General features: G+C 37.2%; 3 protein-coding genes across 5 annotated transcripts; 2 read left to right on the top strand and 1 right to left on the bottom strand.

The window, feature by feature from the left end:
- The first annotated feature begins 158 nt into the window (after window positions 1-158).
- Window positions 159-7,360, top strand: LOC119996170 (uncharacterized ATP-dependent helicase C29A10.10c-like). The gene is made up of 8 exons (XM_038842712.1): window positions 159-319; window positions 466-1,968; window positions 3,187-3,378; window positions 3,881-3,976; window positions 4,076-4,244; window positions 4,381-4,513; window positions 4,603-6,369; window positions 6,476-7,360. The coding sequence occupies exons 2-8, from the start codon at window positions 621-623 to the stop codon at window positions 6,785-6,787; spliced, it is 4,017 nt and encodes a 1,338-aa protein (XP_038698640.1). The 5' UTR covers window positions 159-319; window positions 466-620; the 3' UTR covers window positions 6,788-7,360.
- An 832-nt stretch (window positions 7,361-8,192) lies between these two features.
- LOC119997365 (WD repeat-containing protein 36) lies at window positions 8,193-16,357 on the top strand. The gene is made up of 16 exons (XM_038844315.1): window positions 8,193-8,607; window positions 8,776-8,979; window positions 9,141-9,384; window positions 9,785-9,960; window positions 10,387-10,469; window positions 10,838-10,910; window positions 11,804-11,869; window positions 12,195-12,237; window positions 13,027-13,166; window positions 13,469-13,681; window positions 13,975-14,059; window positions 14,142-14,436; window positions 14,631-14,892; window positions 15,079-15,298; window positions 15,422-15,636; window positions 15,961-16,357. The coding sequence occupies exons 1-16, from the start codon at window positions 8,353-8,355 to the stop codon at window positions 16,108-16,110; spliced, it is 2,724 nt and encodes a 907-aa protein (XP_038700243.1). The 5' UTR covers window positions 8,193-8,352; the 3' UTR covers window positions 16,111-16,357.
- LOC119997366 (cycloartenol synthase 2-like) lies at window positions 9,866-21,834 on the bottom strand. 3 transcript variants are annotated; one of them, XM_038844316.1, is made up of 19 exons: window positions 21,602-21,834; window positions 21,333-21,507; window positions 20,761-20,850; window positions 20,474-20,668; window positions 20,152-20,236; window positions 19,887-20,053; window positions 19,598-19,786; window positions 19,112-19,225; window positions 18,908-19,030; window positions 18,688-18,810; window positions 18,508-18,606; window positions 18,319-18,375; window positions 18,168-18,214; window positions 17,942-18,085; window positions 17,486-17,663; window positions 17,279-17,359; window positions 16,916-16,999; window positions 16,722-16,834; window positions 9,866-9,908 (listed from the first exon to the last, which is right to left on the bottom strand). In XM_038844316.1, exons 1-19 carry the CDS (start codon window positions 21,832-21,834, stop codon window positions 9,866-9,868), a joined length of 2,340 nt encoding a protein of 779 aa, XP_038700244.1. The 3 variants fall into 3 exon arrangements, with proteins under 3 accessions (XP_038700244.1, XP_038700246.1, XP_038700245.1); XM_038844318.1 differs by lacking the exon at window positions 9,866-9,908 and having other exon boundaries at window positions 16,689-16,834; window positions 21,333-21,450; XM_038844317.1 differs by lacking the exon at window positions 9,866-9,908 and having other exon boundaries at window positions 16,689-16,834; window positions 21,333-21,527; window positions 21,637-21,834.
- Window positions 21,835-22,931: the final 1,097 nt, after the last annotated feature.

Raw genomic sequence — 22,931 nt, 5'->3', positions numbered from 1 at the left:
CGCGTCAGATGGCCCCCGCCTAAGCACGGGCCTTGGTTCAGAAGATGGGCCCAACTAAGCCCATCAAGACCAATCTTAAAATGATTTAGGGCCCGTTGCTTCATCAAATGGGCCTGAGTATTTGAAAGAAGTAAAAATAAAAAGCCCTAGGACGAATATTTGCCTTTGGCTGAATCGCTGAAGAACGTGAAGTCTTGAACCAGAACTGAGCGCCGATAGAGAGTAGAGACGCGCTGCCCAGAGTCGCCGCCGAATCGCTATCCTTCCGTCGCATCAGCAACCTCGCCGTACCAGATCGAGGCTCTATCGTCAATTCTCGGTAATCTGTCTCTCTGTAATATCGATTGATTCGAAGCTTATTTTATGTGGATGCTACGTAGCATTTGGAGCCTTTTGATTTTGAGATTTGCTCTTTTTATGTGATGGATGGTTTTCTGATTATGTATCGTATGTTTCTGTTTATAGATTGCATTCTGGAAATAGATTTTCAGATGGCATCAGGTTGACGATTCTTGTGAATTTTTGTTATTGTTGGCTTGTCGTGCACATCGATTGGCAGAGGAAACGTAAGGACAGAAGGTTAGGCTCATTCCCTTAGTTTGTATGCATTTACATATGAGATGGGTTCTAGAGGAAGGTTATTATTCGATCTTAATGAACCACCTACCGATGATGATGAAGAGAGTGATTGTGTCTTGGGCTCCCAGCCACAAAAGACACTTCCATCCACAAATCCGCCCACTTCTGAAATTTTTGCTGAGTCATCTGGTTCCCAAAGAATTATGAATGCTTTCTCGCATGCCTCATCTGTATCGGGTTTCCAGCCTTTTGTCCGTCCCAGAGTCGGTCATGCCCTTGGATCAGGTATTGAGCAGATGAGGGCCGGGGATCATAACCCTCAGGCTGCATCCTCATCCAAGTCAAGCAATGGTGAGGATATGTGTGCAGTGCCCCCTGTTGATGATCAAGCTTTAGAAAGAGAAGAAGGAGAATGGTCCGAAGCTGAGGCTTCTGTTGATGCATATGCAAACAGTGATTTGGGCGAGCAACCTCGAGCTTCACTAGAGCGGGGGACATCTGAAGCAGTGAATTCTAGTGTCTCTTGTGTGGGTAATGAGAATATATCTAGCAATTCCAGCCGTTTCAAATCTGAAAACATCAAGGCTGAAAATATTGTTAATCCTTCTGCTGAAATGGATCAGGAGCTGAATGAAAAGAAAAGTAATAGTAGTCGAAATTTAGAATACAATATTAAAGGGGACGATTACCAGGAAGAGCCTACCCTTATCCAGAAACAAAGAGAAGTTAAAGGTATAGAAGCAACTCATGCCCTTAAGTCTGCAAATAATCCTGGAAAGAGGAAGATAGACCTGCACAAAGAGGCAATGCTCGGAAAGAAACGTAACAGACAGACTGTATTTCTTAATTTGGAAGATGTCAAGCAAGCAGGCCCTATTAAAACGTCCACACCTAGAAGGCAGAACTTTCCAGCACCGGTTACCACTCGCAGTGTGAAAGAAGTTCGTGTGGCAGCTTCAACTTCTGATCGTGTTGGAGAAAAACAAAGTCAGCCAATAGTCAGGGATCAGAAACAAGTTGACCTATCTTGTACCGAAGGAAGTGCTGTGGAATTATGTGAATCTAAACCTGACTGTAATGGTGATATAAATTCTGGACTGCTAACTAGGCCTAAGAGGCTAAACAGTGATAATGATATTTCAGCAGAGGTACCCTTGCCTCCCATTCCGAGACAAAGTTCATGGAAGCAGCCTAATGACTCTAGGCAGTCAAAGAATTCACCGTTTCCTGGCAGGAAGGCAGCTCTGATAAGCCAGAGCTCTATTGATACAAAATTAGGTAACAAAAAGATCGTTCAAGCAAAGAAGGCAACAAGTGGTACTTCTCAAGATACAACTGTGGAACGACTCTTACGAGAAGTGACCTGTGAGAAGTTTTGGCATAACCCAGGTATGAAGTAATTTACACACCTGTTACATGCGTTGTCAATTAAAATATGGCTTATGGGTGAAGTAGGCTTTTATATAAATGACGAAGTAAAAGCTGATGTTTCTATTGCTCAGACCCATGCATAGAAGATGGGATTCATACAACCACAATTGGTGGGTGTAGTATAACTGCCTGGAGATGTTGTTGGAAGGAAGACTATTTACTTGCTGAAAGTTTGGAGCATTTGTGCTATATAAGGTTTTAGGAGTTTGTTAAAATCACACCTCACATGGAGCTGTAAATTTTCTGGGCTATTTCTATTTTTAATTACGGTCCTGTGCTGGCATGTGAAAGTTATGTTTTAGATTAATTTATTGTTGTTATGCTTTAGTATTAATTTCTTGAAACAACCTCTCCACGTAATATGTGGGGAGAAGGTCTGCCCCACCTATTGCGGGAGCCTTGCGCACAGGAGTTTACCTTTTTATGCTTTAGTATTAATGTATCCGAACATTTTTACAATCTACTGTTCATTTTGCGCTTGCTGAATGTGCAATATAGTTGAATTTTTTTTGTTTTACTTTTGGTATTCTGTGGCACGTATATGTTTGTATGACTGTTTACCTACTCTAATTTGGTCACTTATAGTCTTAATAAAAAGTTTATATCAATTTTGAAGAGAGATTTAGTTTTACTTGCGTGGCAATCATTTGTAGTAGTACTTAAGTTCTGATGATTGCATTGGTGTTTAGGACACTGCTTTTCTTTTACAGGGGTAGTGACCAATTTTTCTCGAATCTTTACATGGAAATTTTATTTAAGCTTTGGATAGTATATCAGTTTTTTGAAAAGAAAGTTATGGGGCTTTCTTCCAAGTTTGAGCATCATCATCGTCTAAGCCTTGATAATGTTGACAGTGATAGTGTAATGGTTCTGTCCTCGACCTTCAATTTCCTGCAATGATAACTAGAAGTTCCTTCAATTTCTTGAGACCCTACTCTTAGTTTACTGATATATGTTCTGATCAGCAACTCATATTCGATACAGTTGGGCACAATGGTGAAGATTATAGCCCTATACAAGTTAGTGAGTAATAGGCTAAAAAATGTCATTACCATTTTTTATGCATGATATTATTTTGGTTCACTCCCTTCTATTTTTTGCTCTTTTTATTCCTGTTCCTTTTAGCCTTGATTCTTCTGTACTCACATCTGATTAAGCATTCCTACTGTTTGTCAGAGGAGTCTGAGCTTCAATCTGTTCCTGGTCGATTTGAATCTGTAGAAGAGTATGTAAGAGTATTTGAGCCTTTGCTTTTTGAGGAATGCCGAGCGCAACTTTACAGCACATGGGAGGAGTTATCTGAATCGAATCCAAGAGATACCACCCATGTAATGGTCCGTATAAAAAATGTTGAAAGGAGAGAAAGAGGTATGTAGACAAATGTTCTCGTTTTTTCTTTGATTTCTTTATTGAGGGTAAGTTTGGAACAACCAGAAAACCGGCCTTTTATTTTTTTGTGTAAACTTGGAGACCTGACTATACTAGATTATCAGATTGATTTTTCCAAAATAGTGTTCTATTACAAGTCTTAGGATTGGTATCTATCTCCTTTAATCACTGTAAATTATCTGATTTCTAGTCAATTCAATGGTGAGTTTGACTGTTGATGTTTGGATGACAATATGGATGTGCTATCTGAATATCTCTCTTCTAAGAAAATGGTTGATGTTTGAGGTCTTCTAGTTTCATAAAAACTCCCACGGGGAAAAGAGAAAATTCATTGGTTCTTAGCTTCGGGCTTTGCCCAATAAATTTATATGAAGCTGTTGTGTCTACATTGCCCTTACATATTTGTTACTGTTTTGTTTGAGATCTGTCAGTAAAAGATTTCAGTTTTGTTAAATGGGTGAAGTTTTCTTTTGTTGCTCAGGATGGTATGATGTTATAGTATTTCCATCAAATGAATGCAAATGGGGTTTTAAGGAAGGTGATGTTGCAGTTCTTTCATCCCCCAGACCTGAAGCAGGTATGTTATTGAGTTGCAACAGTACTTGTCAGAATTGGGTTGGGTCTTAAGTATATTTCCCTTATTATGTTTTCTTAATGTAACCCTCATGTCAAGCAGTTAGGTCCAGGAGGAACAACTCAAACTCACCCTCTAATGGAGACGATGAGGAGCCTGAAGTTAATGGACGTGTGGCTGGTACCATTAGAAGGTACAATCCAGTCGATACGCGTGATCCTCTGGGGGCAATACTTCATTTTTATGTTGGGGACTCGTATGATTCTAACAGGTTACTTCGTAAATCTCAACTTTTTCTTTGGTGCTGTGTTCTGTTTGAATTTTGTTGTATCACCGAAGCTTCTACATTTACATTGTTAATTGTTGCCAAATTTAATTTTGCGATTTTTTAATTTTAATTTCTTCAGCAAGGTTTATGATGATCATATACTAAGGAAACTTCAGCCTAGGGGCATATGGTATCTTACTGTGCTTGGTTCTACTGCCACCACACAACGCGAGTACATTGCCTTGCATGCGTTTTGCCGACTGAATTCTCAGGTGGATTTTTGTGTTGGGTACATTGAGGCATTCTCTTCCTGTTTGTAGTTCTTGTATCATGATAAATGATTGCTGTTCGCTTTTTGTAGATGCAAACTGCAATCCTTAAGCCCAGTCCAGAACACTTTCCAAAGTATGAACAACAGACCCCTGCCATGCCTGATTGCTTTACACAAAATTTTGTTGATCATCTTCATAGGAGTTTCAATGGACCACAGCTAGCAGCAATTCAGTGGGCTGCAATGCATACAGCTGCTGGTACAAGTAGTGGAACGACAAAGAGGCAAGATCCGTGGCCCTTTACCCTTGTTCAAGGGCCTCCTGGAACAGGCAAGACTCACACAGTCTGGGGAATGCTAAATGTCATCCATCTCGTTCAGTATCAGCACTACTACACTGCTTTGCTCAAGAAACTTGCGCCCGAAAGCTATAAACAAGCTAATGAGAGCAATTCTGAAAATGTTGTTGTTGGGTCAATCGATGAAGTTCTGCAGAATATGGATCAGAATCTTTTTCGCACTCTTCCAAAGCTCTGTCCAAAGCCTAGAATGCTGGTTTGTGCTCCTTCTAATGCTGCTACTGATGAACTTCTTGCACGTGTTCTTGATCGTGGATTCATCGATGGTGAGATGAAAGTTTATCGGCCTGATGTTGCTCGAGTTGGGGTTGATTCACAAACACGTGCTGCCCAGGCAGTTTCTGTTGAGAGGCGAACAGAACAGCTTCTATTGAAGAGTCGCGAGGAAATTTTGGGATGGATGCACAATTTGAGAGGTCGCGAAGCTATGTTGTCTCAGCAGATAGCTGGTCTTCAAAGAGAACTTAATGCTGCTGCTTCTACTATTCGTTCCCAAGGATCTGTTGGTGTTGATCCTGATGTTCTTATGGCTCGGGACCAGAATCGGGACACATTGCTGCAGAACCTTGCAGCCGTGGTTGAAGGCAGGGATAAAGTTCTGGTTGAGATGTCTCGCCTTGTCATTTTAGAAGGCAGGTTTCGTGGTGGTAGCAGCTTCAATTTGGAAGAGGCCCGTGCTAATCTTGAGGCAAGTTTTGCTAATGAGGCTGAGATCGTTTTCACTACTCTCTCAAGCAGCGGTCGCAAGTTGTTCTCTCGCCTTACTCATGGCTTTGACATGGTAGTTATTGATGAGGCAGCCCAGGCCAGTGAGGTGGGGATTCTTCCTCCCCTTTCGCTTGGTGCGGCTCGATGCGTCCTTGTTGGGGACCCTCAGCAGCTTCCTGCTACAGTCATCAGTAAGGCAGCCGGAACCTTGTTATATAGTAGAAGTCTCTTTGAAAGGTTCCAGCAAGCAGGATGCCCAACAATGTTGTTGTCTGTGCAGTATAGGATGCATCCTCAAATACGGGATTTCCCCTCAAGGTACTTTTACCAGGGACGTCTGATTGACAGTGACAGTGTTGCTAATATGCCTGATGAGGGATATTACAAGGATCCTTTACTTAAACCTTATACATTCTATGATATCACCCACGGGCGGGAGTCCCACAGAGGTGGATCGGTCTCTTATCAGAATTTACATGAAGCAGAATTTTGCCGTCGCTTGTATGAGCATCTACAGAAAACCCTCAAGTCGTTAGGTGTGAGCAAGGTTTCTGTTGGCATAATCACACCATACAAGCTGCAACTGAAGTGCCTTCAACGTGAATTTGATCAAGTTCTAAAAACAGAAGAAGGAAAGGATCTATATATAAACACTGTAGATGCCTTCCAAGGGCAAGAACGTGATGTCATTATCATGTCTTGTGTGCGTGCCTCAGGTCATGGAGTTGGCTTTGTTGCAGATATCCGCCGAATGAATGTTGCTCTTACTCGTGCAAGAAGGGCTCTTTGGGTATGGATTGTGTTGCATCTTTTGTGCTATTATACACTTCTTCACTTACACTCCAATAAAGGGTATTAGGGTTTATTTTTCTGATGCAAACGTGATGTTTTTACAGGTTATGGGGAATGCCAATGCTCTGGTGCAGTCTGATGACTGGGCTGCATTAATTGCTGATGCTAAAGCAAGGAGCTGTTACATGGACATGGACTCCCTTCCCAAAGATTTTGTGGGATCGAAGGGGCCTACTTATGGTCATTTGTCAGGTAAATTTTCCTCTGGTGCGAGAGGCTTGAGATCAGCTGGCGGAAGGCATAGATCAATGGATATGCACTTGGAATCAAGATCAGGAACACCATCAGAAGATGAGGAGAAATCAGGTGCATCAGTGATTTCTAGGAATGGAAATTACAACCATTACAGGCTTTGAAGGGGAGAAAGACAGCATATGGAAGGGAAGTGTGCATCCTGGGAATTGATTAGCGGCCTCAAGAAAATCATCTGAGAATCTTCAAGACGCTATCCTCCTTTTGTGAACCAGGTCGTTGGTTGTGATGGCTAAAAAATACGTGAAAGTCGGAAACTATGACCTGGTGGCTTTTTGGTCCCGGGTATGCGACTGACTCATTGGCGCTAAGGTATATTGTTGGTTCCTGGATGGAGATGGCTAACATTGGAAAGATGGTTATGCGTTCTTTGCACTTGCAAATGTACCAGTATGCCATTCAACGCATTGGTCGGTTACTTGGTTGCAAGATGGTTAAACCAAAAATACTCTTTTCTTCCAGGTTTTTAGAAGGCGGAAGTAATTGGATACGCCCACAACAGGTACAGTTAGGAGACTGGCATTGCTGTATAGAAAAGAAACAAAGGAGTGTACAGGATTTGTATAAGCAAGCATATTCTATTCGTATTCGTATACTTGAGAGGTGTTTTTCATCTCCACTGACTTGTACACCCGAACTTCAGCCGTTGAATCATAGAATTCTTTCATTTTCTTCAATTTGATTTACTTCTTTCAACATCATGAGAATGGAAGCCTGGAGGGGCTAGTTCTCAGCTCACACACAGTTCTCTTTTTCTTTTCTTTTTTCTAAAAATTTAATTTTTGATATTGCAGATACTAACATTATAGAACAGATGGTTTGGTTATTGAAAGTTGATATTTAGGATATTTATCTTTTACTAGATTGTTTTGTTCCCCTTTTAATAGTAAACAATCTGACAATGGATTTGTAAGATTTATGAAAACCCTTGGGCATCTTGTGTGAAGAAAATTGTGTAAGGCAGACGAAAGGGGAAAGAGTCTTTCATTATTGTGATTTTCAAATGGGTGACACTATTTTTACACACATTTTTTGACTCACTGCACACATGGTTTTAAAAGAATTAAATTGACCAAACTATCTATATATGAAATTACCTTAAAACCCCACTTATTTTTATGCATTCATATTTTTTCTCAAACACAATCAAATTGAATTAAACTTGATAATTATATTAATTTTAATTAAATTTATTATAAAAATAATCATCCTCTCTTTATACAAATTTATCCCAAATTTATTATACAAATTTATTAAATTTACTGAATTGGAGGTGTCAGGTCATCCAACACCGAAATTTCTATTTTAAGTTTTGTTCCTCTTTCAAGAATTTGGGTTATATTATGATTGGGCAGGACTGCGGCCTAGCCCATTACAGTAAAGGCCCAAATCATAGGAGTCCAATTATGTACTGCCCAACTGCCTAGCCCATTACTATCAAGGCCCAAAGCATAGGAGCCCAATCTTGATATATTTTGCAGAAACTATGCGCGCGGTCGTTTTGTACGTCCTTCTCTTTTTCAACTACAACAAAAGCCCTAAAACCCTACTTTTGGCTCTCTCCATTCTCCAAGACTCTGCGTAGAAGATAAAACCAGAAGAGAAGAAAAACCCGAAAACCTACTTTTGTCTCTCTCTTTCTACTCTGCATAGGCCATATTCAACGATAATGGGGATATTCGAGCCGTACAGGGCGATAGGATATATAACCAGTGGAGTTCCGTTCGCAATGCAGAGACTTGGAACGGAGACCTTTGTGACGGTTAGCGTGGGAAAGGCCTTTCAGGTCTACAATTGCGCCAAGCTTACTCTCGTCCTCGTCAGTCCTCAACTACCCAACAAGATTCGCGCTCTCGCCGCCTACCGTGAATACACTTTCGCCGCCTACTCCACCCACATCGCTGTTTTCAAGCGTGCTCACCAGGTACTGAAATTATTTCTTCTTGGTTCGATTCAATTCTTCAGCTTTCCTTGTGTAGACGAAAATTTGTTGAATTGGAATTTATTTTTCTACCTAGGTTTTGCTTTTTTTTTTACTGTAGTGGATGAAATTGTGTTCAAGATACTAACCTGTAATTCAATCTAATTATAGGTTGCAACTTGGAGCAGACATAATATGAAGGTAAATTCATTGCTATTGTTTGGGGAGCACATCTTGAGTGTTGATGGTGATGGTGATATGTTCATATGGGCATTCAAAGGAGTCGATGTGAACCTTGTTCCAATTGGACACATTAAGCTTGATGACAAGTTTAGTCCCACTTGTATTATGCATCCGGACACTTACCTTAATAAGGTAATTACTTCCTGCTTCATTGCTACCAGCAAATTGTTAGTTACTTACAGTGAACTGACAACAATAATCAGCCTTGGAATTTTCAGTGGTTTTTGTACCTTTGTATTTGAGTTTTAAATTTTTTACCCTCTAGAAACTATTGATTGAGAAGCATTAAACAGGTTCTTCTCGGGAGCCAGGAAGGTTCTCTGCAGCTCTGGAATGTTAGCACTAAGAAAAAGCTTTACGAGTTCAAAGGGTGGAACTCATCCATCTGCAGTTGTGTTTCATCGCCTGCATTAGATGTTGTTGCGGTTGGTTGTGCTGATGGGAAGATTCATGTCCACAATATTCGTTATGATGAAGAGTTGATAACATTTACGCATTCCATTCGTGGTTCTGTCTCTGCATTGTCTTTCAGCACTGGTAAGAGCACAGCGGTTGGGATTTATAATTTTGATGATGGTTCTTTGGTTAATTTATCTTAGAAGAAAGAAATGAAATAAACACTTAATGCATTTGATCTTAGTAAATCTGCCAGTCGATTTCACAATGTACAGTGACATATCTGTGTATTATAAACTTATATTATAGAGAAGCATTTGAAAATTTTAATGTGTACTGTAGATGCATGACTGATATAAGCTGCCTTCTAGAAATAACTTTTTAAAATTTAAGCATTCATCTGACATTAATTTAAAGCCCAATTCTTATGTCTTTTGCTATTGGCAATGGTATATTCGAGAGGGAAAATTTTTCTTTTTGATGCATGATTATTAAGTTCCTTTTAAGCTCTTGATAACGAATCACCATTCTGCATTTTTAGATGGGCAGCCTCTTCTGGCTTCAGGAGGTTCATCTGGCGTCATAAGCATATGGAATCTTGAGAAAAGAAGGCTTCAGTCAGTCATAAGAGAGGCACATGATAGTTCAATAATTTCATTACATTTCTTTGCTAATGAGCCTGTTCTAATGAGTGCATCAGCAGACAACTCAATTAAAGTAAGATCGTCTCTCTTCATCTTTGTCTATTTTGGATTTTTTTTGGGTTTTGTTTTGGTGAGGAATTTTGTGTAAAGTGTGATACATTCAAAGCCCATTAGTAAATCGATTGTATTAGTGTAAGGTTACTCACTGGAAGTCAAGTTCTGAGTATTTCCCATATAACAAGTAAAAGACTCAGTTTGAAGGTCATACTGTCACATTGTCTTTTTGCTGCCATTTTCTTAAATGATAAAAGTATTGAATCTTAATAAAATTTTCATGTGGATTTCCTCTTTACTTATTGACTTAAAAAAAATAAACAATGTGTCGAGCAACCTAGATTGGGGGGTGTATATTTGCCTCATTAATGGAATCTTTTTATCTTATCAAATGTATGTGCTTCACTTCTTCCCATGCTAGAGTTTGCAACTTATTATGTTTCAGATGTGGATTTTTGACACAAGTGATGGAGATCCCCGTTTATTACGTTTCAGAAGTGGACACAGTGCCCCTCCACTTTGCATAAGGTAGTAGCTTTTTCATGTGCTAATTTTACAATTGCCAAATTCATTGTTAAAAGAATCAATCTGGCAGCTTCTCGCATTCAATTTCCTTTGGAATGAATTTAAGCTTATCAAGTGTTATTGCAGATATTTAACTAGGTGCTCTGTACTTTTAGTTATTTCGGTATACACGGGCCTTGGGTGCTTTTTCTCAACTTGAGCACTTCTTAATTTGTAGCTTGAGTTCCATATGACTATAACTTCTCCTGGAAAAGGCTGTGACTTTCCTATCTTTGTCATGCCATCTATTACTTATAAAAGCTATAAGTGAAATGCTATGGATTTGCAGAATCTTCGTGCCATGGCTCTAACTTCTATTTTACCTCTCGCAGGTTCTATGCAAATGGTAGGCACATTTTATCAGCTGGCCAAGATCGTGCCTTTCGCCTTTTCTCTGTCATCCAGGTTTGGCATCGCCTGTGCCTTGACATGGAAAACTGTTTTGCTTCATTTTTTTAAGTTTGTGAAATTTTTTGGTTTTTACATTTAGAAATACACAATTTACCCCAACGTCCTATAAACATAAGAGAGATATAAGTTCTGGCACTCTAGAGTGGAGGAACTTCTCTTAAATCTTAATACTGTTTAACGACTCAATGGACTCTTTCCCAACATTCTTGTGATCAGAAAGAAAGTTGTAGTTCTGTATTACCAGAAAGGGTAGAAAAAACTTATCTAATATTAGTTTCACATTCAAGAAAAGATGACCTTGCTTGAGGCTTTATAATTCACTGTTCATAGAGATGCTCACGACTCACGAGGCTCTCAAGATGTGGTTTGGACATTGACTAAGAAAGATAGAGGGTCAACAATTAAATAGAAGTTGCTAATATGGCACCAAAATAACATGAAAATGGAAATTTATGAACTAAAAAAAATTGGAGTCTGTTCATTGGATTCTCTTTTTCAACCAATTTGATCCATGGCTGCACTTTCTTTTCAATCCTTTTGCATTCATATTCTTTATTACGTTCATTCCATCCATATCTTTTTGGCCTTTCTTCATCTTGATGCTTTTAAGATTCTTCCGTTACTTTTTTTTTTACATTCCAAATTCATTTTATCAAATTATGAAAGTAATATATGACCAAAAAATTAATAAGTTTGGCACACTCAAATGTATAGCTGCCTTATGTTTTGGAATAAAACTTAAATAGCGTGCAGCCATGTTTTTTTTTTTTTTTTTTGGAGAGAATTGGGTGTTAAATTCATGCAAACTTAAAGGATTATCCATTGTGTTTTGTAGTTTTAAGGGTTTTTTTTGTTAACTTACAATTGTTTCTATGTAATTTGATCAGGACCAGCAAAGTAGGGAGCTTTCTCAACGTCACATATCCAAGCGAGCTAAGAAGCTCAGGGTGAAGGTACAGTGGTATTGAAAGTTGATACTTGTTACCCTAATCAGCATGACGAATTTAACTTATGTTTAAGTAAACATTTTTTTTATCTAATCTCTTGTGTAAGTATCTGGTCAGTTTGCTGCTGCTTAAGTCCTTGCATTCTTAATGGCCTTTTAGATACTTTAGCATTAAAAAATATGCTGTCAATTCGTTATTGAGAAGTACTCCATGTAACATCATTTCCACCATTTGTTATATTTTCATTTTCTGAATACTCAAGTGCTTTTATTTATTATGTAAAAATTGTCAATAGTTGGCTCCTGACATGCTTACTCGGCTTCATTTTCAGGAAGAAGATCTAAAATTGAAGCCTGTTATTGCATTTGACTGTGGTATGCTCCTCTTCTAAGAACACTTCCCTTTGTTTGTTCTTGATGTTAAATTGTAATTAATGACATTTATGCATCTATTTGTTATTATTTTGATTTTTTTTCTTTTTGTTTTTTCATCTGTGGTCCTGAGACACATATTGATATTGTATTAGAGTTTCTCCATCGATGGTCAATCAAATGTGATCACCTTTTTTCTCTATAGCTTTTTGTTGCTCCCATAAAGTATATTTCTACATTCTGCTACATCTTGAGTGATCAAAAGTCTTAATTGCTATGTCTTCTATTGCAATTTCAGCGTTTCTAGTCAAGATTCTTTTAAGCCATCTTTTTTACTTGCATTCTTCGCAGCCATCGTTTGTGAGAACCATGTCTTTATTATTTAGTCATATAGCTTTGTTTGAAACAATACTTATTTTGTTATTCGAGCTTCTGTTTTCATTTTCTTTTTCTCATACTGCTCATCTTGTGCATCTTCCATTCAGCTATCTGTGCAGATGTATTTCAATAAAGAAACACTGTTTTAGGGGTGTAAGGGTAGTTGCATATGAGATAAAACTGGACAAAAAGGGGTTAAGAAAGACAGAGAAACAAAGTAATGCATTCAGATATCCCTTTCAATTGGTAATATTATGCAGAAAATTCATTTTAAAAGGCACATTTATGAACCTGATTGAGAAGGTATCATTGTACTCTCATTAGGCTTTCCTCTACCAGTAATTTATGGGAAATTGATCTCTTCTGATATTCTGGTTGTTTTACATTTGTGTTGATTTTTGAAAATCGATTTAGCTGAAATTAGGGAGCGGGATTGGTGCAATGTTGTTACGTGTCATACGGACACTGCAGAGGCATATGTGTGGAGACTACAAAATTTTGTTCTTGGTGAGCACATCCTGAGACCATGTCCAGAAGATCCAAAACCTGTGAAGGTTAGCATTGCATCTATTTCAATTTTATATGAGCGTTTTCCTAAGAAGTTGCAATCTATTTCAATCTCATACGCTTTCTTGAGATGTGGTTGGTTTTATACTGCAAAAAAAAAAATTTTTTGAGACATGGAAAAGGACTTGCTGACTGCCTTCTGATTTTTAAATTTCATATAGACCAATATTTTGCTGTCTGTGCAATCAGAATACCTCAACAGAATCCATGCATGCAGCGAAACAGCTGATAAAATATGTATTTCTGAAACAGTATTTTATTTATTGCTTACCTTGTAAATTTGTATCAGGCTTGCGCTATCAGTGCATGTGGCAATTTTGCTGTTTTAGGGACGGCAGGTGGTTGGATAGAACGATTCAACATTCAATCAGGAATCAGCAGAGGTAGTTACCTCGACATGTCAGAAAGAAGAAGCCATGCCCATGATGGAGAGGTGGTTGGGGTTGCTTGTGATTCAACAAATACTCTCATGATAAGTGCAGGATATCATGGAGATATAAAGGTCTTAATTCTCTTGCCAAGACATTATACTCTGCACTTAGTAGGCCATATGGTTGTATGATTTATTATTCACCCTCAACCGCACTTTGTGTGAGGCATCACATTGTCAAGCCCCTGACGAGTTTTGTATTGGACTTGGTTGTGATGAATAAATATATATTCATGCTGAAAAAGGTTTATGTTATGGCTCCTGAAAACTGTGACTTAATAAAAACAATTAGCTAGTGGTAATCTACAACCTTTCAAGCTTTCACTGTGTTTCCTAAATTTATTCTCTTTTGCATATCTGTGCAGGTTTGGGATTTCAAGGGTCGTGAAGTAAAATCCAGATGGGAAATTGGTTGTTCTTTGGTTAAGATTGTATACCATAGTCTAAATGGTACTTCAAGATGCAGCCTTATGCTATTTTCTCTGTATTTAGATCACTTTCTGATCAAATGTGTTTTTGCTCAATATTGCAGGTCTTTTGGCTACTGTTGCAGATGATTTGATTATCCGTTTGTTTGATGTTGTGGCATTAAGGATGGTTCGTAAATTTGAAGGTCATACAGATCGCATTACTGACTTATGTTTCAGTGAGGATGGAAAATGGCTTCTCACTTCCAGCATGGATGGCACTCTTAGAATTTGGGATGTTATCCTAGCAAGACAAATAGATGCAATACATGTTGATGTATCTATCACAGGATTGTCTTTGTCACCAAACATGGACGTCTTAGCAACCACCCATGTTGATCGAAATGGTGTCTATTTGTGGTGAGTTTCAGCTTAGTAAGCAGAGTGTATATTATGGCTAGAGTTGATATTTGGGTAATTTTCCATTTAAAACTGTAGCGTTTTAGTTGTTCAATGGACGATTTGTAATAGTCTTCTGAGTTCTGACTAAAGCTTTTCTTGATCTACTCATGTCTTGACTCTTGATAAGCATACTGATAGCTGAATATTTTCAGGGTCAACCAGTTAATGTTTTCCGGAACTGCAAATATTGATTCTTATGCAAGTGGAAATGAAGTCGTGAATGCCACACTGCCATCCATCTCTTCAATGGAAGGTTCTCATGTGGAGGATTCTAATAAACCTGTTGTGCACCAGTTACAATCAGTAGATGCTTCTACGTCACCAATTTGCAATCAGCAAATACCGGATCTTGTTACTCTCTCATTATTGCCTAAAAGCCAGTGGCAAAGCTTAATCAATTTAGACCTTATAAAGGTTTTCTTTTTCTTCTTGGTTACTTTTGTTCATTCTTGTAACCTTTCTAAATGATGGTATTCTTTTGCACTAAAAGAAATGAACAACAACAAAAAACAAAATGATTAATCTTTTTCTTTGTTTTACTTCTTCTATTTTCATTACATTCTTAAGTTGATCTTAATGTATATGATCTTCATGTTCCAGGTGCGCAATAAACCTGTTGAACCTCCAAAGAAACCTGATAAGGCTCCGTTTTTCTTGCCTTCAGTTCCAACCCTCACTGGAGAAATATTATTTAAGCCAAGTGAGTCGGCTACTGAGAAAAAAGATACAAAAGGTGATGAAGGGGAAAGTAAGTGGAAAATGGATACGCAACCATCTCAATTTGTGAAACTTCTTCAGTCCTCTGCAGAGACGAGAAATTGTGAGCATGTTAGCTCTTTTTTGCTACATCATTATTTAGAATCTACTGAAACTCCTTAGTTATACTTGTTAAATATTGAAAATTTCTTGTTGATCTTACAACTATGCAATTTACATGTTGCAGTTTCAGCATTTACTGATTACCTGAAAGGTTTATCTCCTTCCGCTTTGGATATGGAACTCCGAATGCTTCAAATAATAGATGATGATGATGAGCAAGAAGTTGAGGAGAGACCTGAAATGATTTATATAGAACTCCTCCTTGATTATTTTATTCACGAGATCTCCTGCAGAAACAACTTTGAGTTCATACAGGCAATCATAAGGTTGTTTTTGAAGGTACACTCGTTCTCTGCCCACTATTATGTAGCGTTTCATAAGATGTTTTTTTAGTCCTTTCAGTTGGTAAAATTTCTACATTAGAGGTGATCTTGGTTAAGAGCTGTGGAAGTTCTGAGTTATTTCTTTTGCATAAATATGTAACTCTTAAACATTTGAATATGTTTTTGTACTCAGCTTGGAAAATGTTTTTTGGAATGTTTTTTCCTTGGTAATGCATTGATGCTAGTCCAGAAATTAACTGTGTAAAGTAGAAAAGGAAACCATTAGCTTTCGCTGGTCTCAGAAGTTGAAAGGTTATTAACATCTCACCTTCTTTGTCAGATACATGGTGAATCAATACGGCGACAGACACAATTAAAGGACAAGGCTAGGAAGCTTCTGGAAATCCAAGGTACAGTATGGCAAAGAATTGATAAAGTATTCCAAAGTGCCAGGTGCATGGTTACTTTCCTTAGCAATTCACAGTTTTGAGTATCCTGAGATACATCAACTTCTGTTCAATGAGCCTATTTGTTGTATTCAAATCTGCATTAGTTCATGCAATGTCTTGCCGTTGGAAATAAACTTTCTGACAAAATTTTGACGTTACTGGACAAGTTGGTCTGTCATTTTTCATTTGAGGTGGCACCATTGCTGTCTATGTAAGGTGGTGGCATATTTATTTTTATGTATGTGATAATAATATCAGTAAAGGAAGGACCTGAGTGTTGCTTGGATATTTAATTTACCCAAATGTATAGTTACATTGCATACTAGCATTGCGGGTGGTGCAGCTCCCGCCCTTGGGTCCAGAGCGGATGTCATGATATCTCAAGTGGATTGAGGCAAACTTCGACAGTTGCAGTTGCATTTTCTATCGCCAAACAGAAACATAGTGAAACCGCAACAAGTACAACTTGTGTACATTGTCAATTACATAAAAAAAAAAAAATTACATTTTTATTCTTGCACATCATAGATATACACTGCCCAATACCATATATATCATCCCATTACATTTACATTTACATATATAAATGCCTATACAGGTGCACTTCTACTTGATTCACTACTTAAATTTTCATTTGTACATTTTCTGTAGCTTAGTAGGTAACAACACACGATTGCGATAAACTCCCAAAGCCCATATGGGGAAGATGTTTCTGTATGCAGAATAACTTATCATACAATTCTTGTTGAATACACCAATTATTTCCTACCAAGAAAAAAAGAATCAACATATTGAACCTTATATAAAAATATTTGTCGCACACAATGAAAAAAAAATGAAGCTTACCTGTTGTGGGAAATCCCCATTCTCCATTTGGGAATTAATCAAAACTTCTGCGGCGCGATGCAATGGAGTTGGATCTCGTTCGGCCTAATTCACGGACAAATTGCATGAATTTCAATCATATATATTCATCTAACTCGTCTCGATCGGTATAATTTCAATAGTTCTGTTAGCTATCTCAATTTTTGGTGTCCCAAAGTTATCCCAACTTGATATGTCATACAATGAATGGTTTGCTTTGAATGCAAGGGAAGGGACCCACACAAATCCACTCATTGTATGCCGTGTCAAGTTGGGATGACTTTGGGACACCAAAAATTGAGAAACTTATCATTTTCGTAATTTTTCAATGGTATTAATAAGTACCTGTCCAGCTTCTATAAGAGCAAGCATTGCCCATCCTGTGTTTACTATATGTGATTTATTCCCTTCCAGATTAGTGTATACCTGTTCAAACAATACATACATACATATATATATATATATAGGTGTTTTCATAAGAATTATACATACTCCAAATATGCATATATTATTATTGAAATTCATTCAATGTGAATTTTTGAGTTGTAATACCATGTTTTGGCTTGAAAGATAACTCTCTCCCCAACCACCACAGTCAAGTTGCTTGGATAGCAAGAAATCACAGGCTTTTCTGATGCTGTAACAATTATGATAACTCTTGCCTCCTGCAACTAGTCCATTTATACCAAACCATGTTCCATAGGTGAAGCAGACTCCCCAAGATCCATACCTTGTTCACACATCGAGATTCCGTGTTAGATTGTCAGAAATTTACACTATATTTGGCATGGACGTTCGTGAGTATTAGGACTAGGGGTCGCGAGCGTTCCAATAGAATTAAGATGGATCGGATTTCTATTGAAACACTCTCCTCCCCAACCATCGCAAGAGAACGTCGACCCTAAACCCCAAAACCTTCCTGCTAAGCATAACCTTAGTCTTTCTTATATATTAGAATCTAGCTCATATTAGTTTAAGTCAGAAGGGATTTAAGTAAATAATCAATACCATGAACCGTCAGGTTGTTGAATGCTTTCGATGAAGTTAACTGCTTTTCCAATACATGATTCGATTTCTTTCCGCCGATATCCTGGGTAATATCTCATGAATGTTTTCAGTCCCTGAATTGCAGCAGAAGTACACTCCACATACCTACATTGTTGAAATCTATGTTAAAATTTATAACTGATGAAAGATATAAGATATCGCAGCAGTTAAGTTTTATTAATCTTACTGATAATCTATCATGATATCCCCAAATATTTCTGCAGAATTGATCATCTGTCACAAAAAAAACCGACACGCGCATGTTAATTTGCTACTGGGAATCCTTCCTTCGTTATGCACACATACTATACAGGAGAAATAAAATGATCATCATTTACCTCCAACCAAGCATAGGATCTTGTGAGCTCGTACGACGCAAACCCTCCATTACTGTTCTGCAATAATCTCAAATGGCGAAAAATCGATTAATCTCTTCATCTATTATTCTTATGGATAGACAAGGAAACATAGGAGAAAATGTTACAGAAGTAGTGTATCAGATCCTCACATAAAGTTACAAGACATACCTGTAATGATAAAATCAAATTAACAGCATCATATAGTTGTTCTGCTGCTATTGCTTCGCCCGCGATATGTGATGGCATTTGTGCTAGCATAAGTGCTGACTGCAAATAGAGTGTAATTTGTTTGAAATGATGAAAGAAGCGCCTCTGAAAAGCTGCTTCGTTTTTTCACTAAATGGTTACCTTCAGGCCTTCTGCAGTACAGTCTGATACAGGCCAACCATTATCTGGTGTTGAGAAAGACCATCCACCCTTGGTAATGTGTCGATACCAGTAATCGAGATCACCATAGCTGTTCTTCCTAACCTGTAAAACAAAATGTGCAGTCAAAATAAGATGCTAGAGGGATTTGTTTCGGATGTTGACACGTCGAAAATCGATCTGAAATGTACGGTTTAATTACTTGTGTGTTCTTGATGAAATAGTTTGCTTTCTTGAGCATTGAACCGTATTCGTCTGGAAGGTTGGTCGCCAAGATTGCTTGAACAGCAAAAGAAACGTCCCACAATTGAGATCCATTATATCCCTGCCATTGAAATGTTGAATGTCAGTTTTGAGAAAAATGTGGAAGAGTTCCTACTGAGACTCTGTGTATATAACTGCATGCCTGCACTTTCATGCCATCCTCTGCCACCCATAGGTAGTCTTTGATTCTTGAGAGATGGCATTGATATGCCTCTGAATTAGGGTTCTCCACCCAACAACAAACCATGTTTAGCACCTGTGGCATTAGTAATAGACCAGCAAAATGAGTGTCATTATATCCCAATTTTGTTGTAAAATTTTTTTGGATGACAAGAAACCACCCAACCAACATGTCCTTCAGACAGTTAAGTGGGCGTAAATCTCGGGCCGTCAGAATAGCTCGCACCATGTTGGCAACAGGTAAAGCTGAGCCGAAGCCCATGTGAGGTATAGGGACTCATGAGCGGGGCAAACCCGTGGAACCAGAATTCCACAAGGAAATATCCAATTGATTGGTTCGAATTCTCGACCTCGAGCACCGTAAACCCTAACTCCAGAGAGATAACTAATTAGGCTATCCTCGAGTATAGCCTTAGGTTGATGAGTTAATAACATATTTATTCTTTACCTTATTGACTGGCCCAAGACAGATATATTGAGTATTTTCATCCTCATAATGTATGTGTTGCATTACAGCATCAAGAGCTCTTTCTCTTAATTTTGTAAAGGGCCATCTCTTCAGAAGGGGTTCCCCAATCTTGTGTAGGACACCCCACAATATGTCTTGTATCATTGGATGTGGAGAGTACAAATCCTCCTAAAAATTCATTAATTAATAATGATATATTCTTTAGTAAAAAAAAATAATTAGAACAATGATTAAAAAAGAATCAAGAAGCAGAGAGATGGATAGATACCTTTGCACAAAGAATTCTGGCTTGGTCCCAATCAATGTGATGATAAGGAATTGTATAAATTTCTTGTCTAATAGCCAATATAAGGTCATTAATTGGACCCACAAATCTCCTTCCATATAAATATGACATAGGCAGATATACCATTCTAGCATGACACCACATCCTTCCTATGAAATCAGATACATGCATTTCATTATTTTATTTCTCTATTAATAATAAATTATTTAAAAAATTATTCATGTAATTAAATAATTTAAAAAAATACCTGGGTGAACAGGAAGGCATGTAGGAAGTAGCCATGTCTCTGGTGGTAGAGGGTTCATTCCACTCCACTCATACACACCCAGTACCTACAAAATCAAATTAAAAAATAATAATTAATAAAAAATAATAATTGTAAATCTTTCCGACACAAAATTTAAAAATTATTTGATTCATTCTATTGATTGCTAGGACCACAATTTGGAAATATTATCTGAAATGCCCATGAGGACCATATTAATTAATTTTAAATTAAATCTAAGGAAAAGAAAAGAAAAGAAAATTAAAGATGTATTTAATATAATAATTAATTAATAGTGTCTTACAGAAAGCCACATCTTTCCCCAGGATGGGATGAAGGTGGCCCCACCGTGATCAAGAACCCATTTTCTGGCGTTCCACATGGCACCATCACCGCCGTCTGTATCTTCTCCGAGCAATCTTAGTGCAACGTAGGAGAGAGCTGTACAGAACATTGTGCTGCTCCCTTCTATATGCAATCCCCACCCACCATCTCTATTCTGCAATTAATCAACAGAATTAATAGTCTTAACTAATTTAATCTTCGCAATTATTTTATAAATGTAAAATATAAATCAATATAATTAAGTACCTGATGATTGTAAAGATATCGGCGCAGCTCTCGTCGATGGTGAGTACCAATAATTTGATTTAATGCTCCTGTTATGAACAGACCGATCACCTACAATGTGATTTATATATATTTGAGAAAACTGAAACGATCTGAACATCTGAAAATTTACGCTGTGTCGAAAATGGATTGGAGGAGTACCAGTACACTATGCGCTGGTCCCAAATCAGTGCACCAAAGAAATTGGAGAAATTTTTTTTTTTTTTTGAAAAATCGTAGATGTGTATATTTAGCATAATGAATTCAACGATATATTTTTTTGTCCGAAATAAAATTCGAATTCAACATAAAAGGCATGTCAATTTTAGACCGTCGAATATAAAATCAAAACATTCGATGTTCCGATCACGATAAATTTGATTTCGAATAAAAAATATATCGGTTGATTCGTTATGCTAAATACTATAAATTTATGATCGATTTCTTTTTGGTGCACCGGTTGGGGAACAGGTGCATGGTGTACTAATTCTTCCCTGGATCCGTCAAAAAATAGAGTTACTTCAATAATCTAGTTTGATAATTTAAAATCTCACCAAGCCAGGTAAAAGAAATAAAGGGCCACCATAGTCGTTAGGCCAAAACCCATCCTGAGCCTGCAAAGTTGAGTAGAACCTCAAAGCCCTTGTCAATGTATTTGCCACCATTTCTTCACTTATTTGGTCACCCTTCTTCAGTTCCACCATTGCAGCAGGCAACTTCATCTCATCACTTGGACTTTCCTTTGCAAACTTCAACACATCAAATTCACACCCATCATCAACTGATTAGCTGTTAATGATATGATCAACAATATTTTGTATACTCTTCCTCTCTTTCTTTTTTTTCCCCTTTTCTCACCTGAAACCTCATTAGAAGATCAGAACTTTGTTTAGCTACAAACCGGTTCTTGCTAAATTCACCTCGAAATTTCTCGATTTCAGCTAGTTCATCTTGCGTTCCAAGATTCGGAACAAATTCCCAATGTTGTCGACCGATATGGTTGTTCACACTCTTTAGCCATGGATCATTGCCTTTTGAAAGTTTGAGTTTCCACATTATCTTCATAAAAACAAAACCCACAACATTGAAAATACATAAGTACCTTAACATACATATAAACCCTAAACCCTGAATTCCATTTTTTTTTTTTTGCATGAATATAAACTTAAACGTACCTTTCTTTTGAACTCTTGAGAAGTTATGGAGAGTCAAGAATAAGTAAGAAGAGAAACAAAATGGTGAATATACATGCTCACACACACACACATATATATAAAATATAGTAGAATATGTTAAGCTAGTGCAATAGGGTAACGCATTAAATAGGGAAGTTATTTTGTACGTATCGATCATTCCTAATTAATAGTATATACCTAGCTAGTTAATCATGTCCCTGCTCCATACAAATAAGGAATGGAAGAGAACAATTATTACTTGTAATTGGACGGCCTTTAATAATTAATTAATATATGAAAAAAAAGATCCAAAGATATTAATGAAATTAAAATTTTGATTGTAGAGGGTCATTACAGTAAGAGATTGAATTTTAACATTTTTTTTTAAAATTGAGTTATTTTTCTTTTTCTTTTTGCCAAGCTGGGTGTTATTACTTATTACTATTGTTCCTTGTTAGGTTTTGTTTTCTTTCAATAGATAATAGTAAGTAGTCGCATCAAATTTCATTATTCATTGACACTTTGAGATTTTCAAACCCTTTGAGAAAAGTAAGACAATCTAAATATTCCGGGGATTTATAGAAAATCAAAAGCACACTTTTTTTTGAAATACCGATGAGAAACATACACACACTTAATTGTCTTTTTATAAAAATAAAAATAAGAAATACCACAACTTTTCATCTTCAATTTCAGTGTATGAAAAATTGTTATATTAGTATTGACCAACCAATTAATATATGAAAAATCAAAATTCACCCCAACTATAAGTTTGAACTTTTAGGCTTCGTCTGAGTATAATAGTATTATCCAATGTATAAATTAATCATTGTATAATATTATAATTTATATGTAATTCAATCTTACCTAGTGTTTGAAAATAATATGATATTAGGTTTGTATAGTATAATTTTTTATACAACACTTTTGGTTTGTTCTTAGACAAAATGAGTATCATATACATGATAATATGTCTGA

The sequence above is a fragment of the Tripterygium wilfordii genome, chromosome 4, assembly GCF_013401445.1.
Source record: "Tripterygium wilfordii isolate XIE 37 chromosome 4, ASM1340144v1, whole genome shotgun sequence".
In the NCBI taxonomy this organism is placed as follows: Eukaryota; Viridiplantae; Streptophyta; class Magnoliopsida; order Celastrales; family Celastraceae; genus Tripterygium; species Tripterygium wilfordii.
The sequence above is the reverse complement of the archived record's forward strand: the minus strand, read 5'-3'. Positions and strand labels throughout refer to the sequence as shown.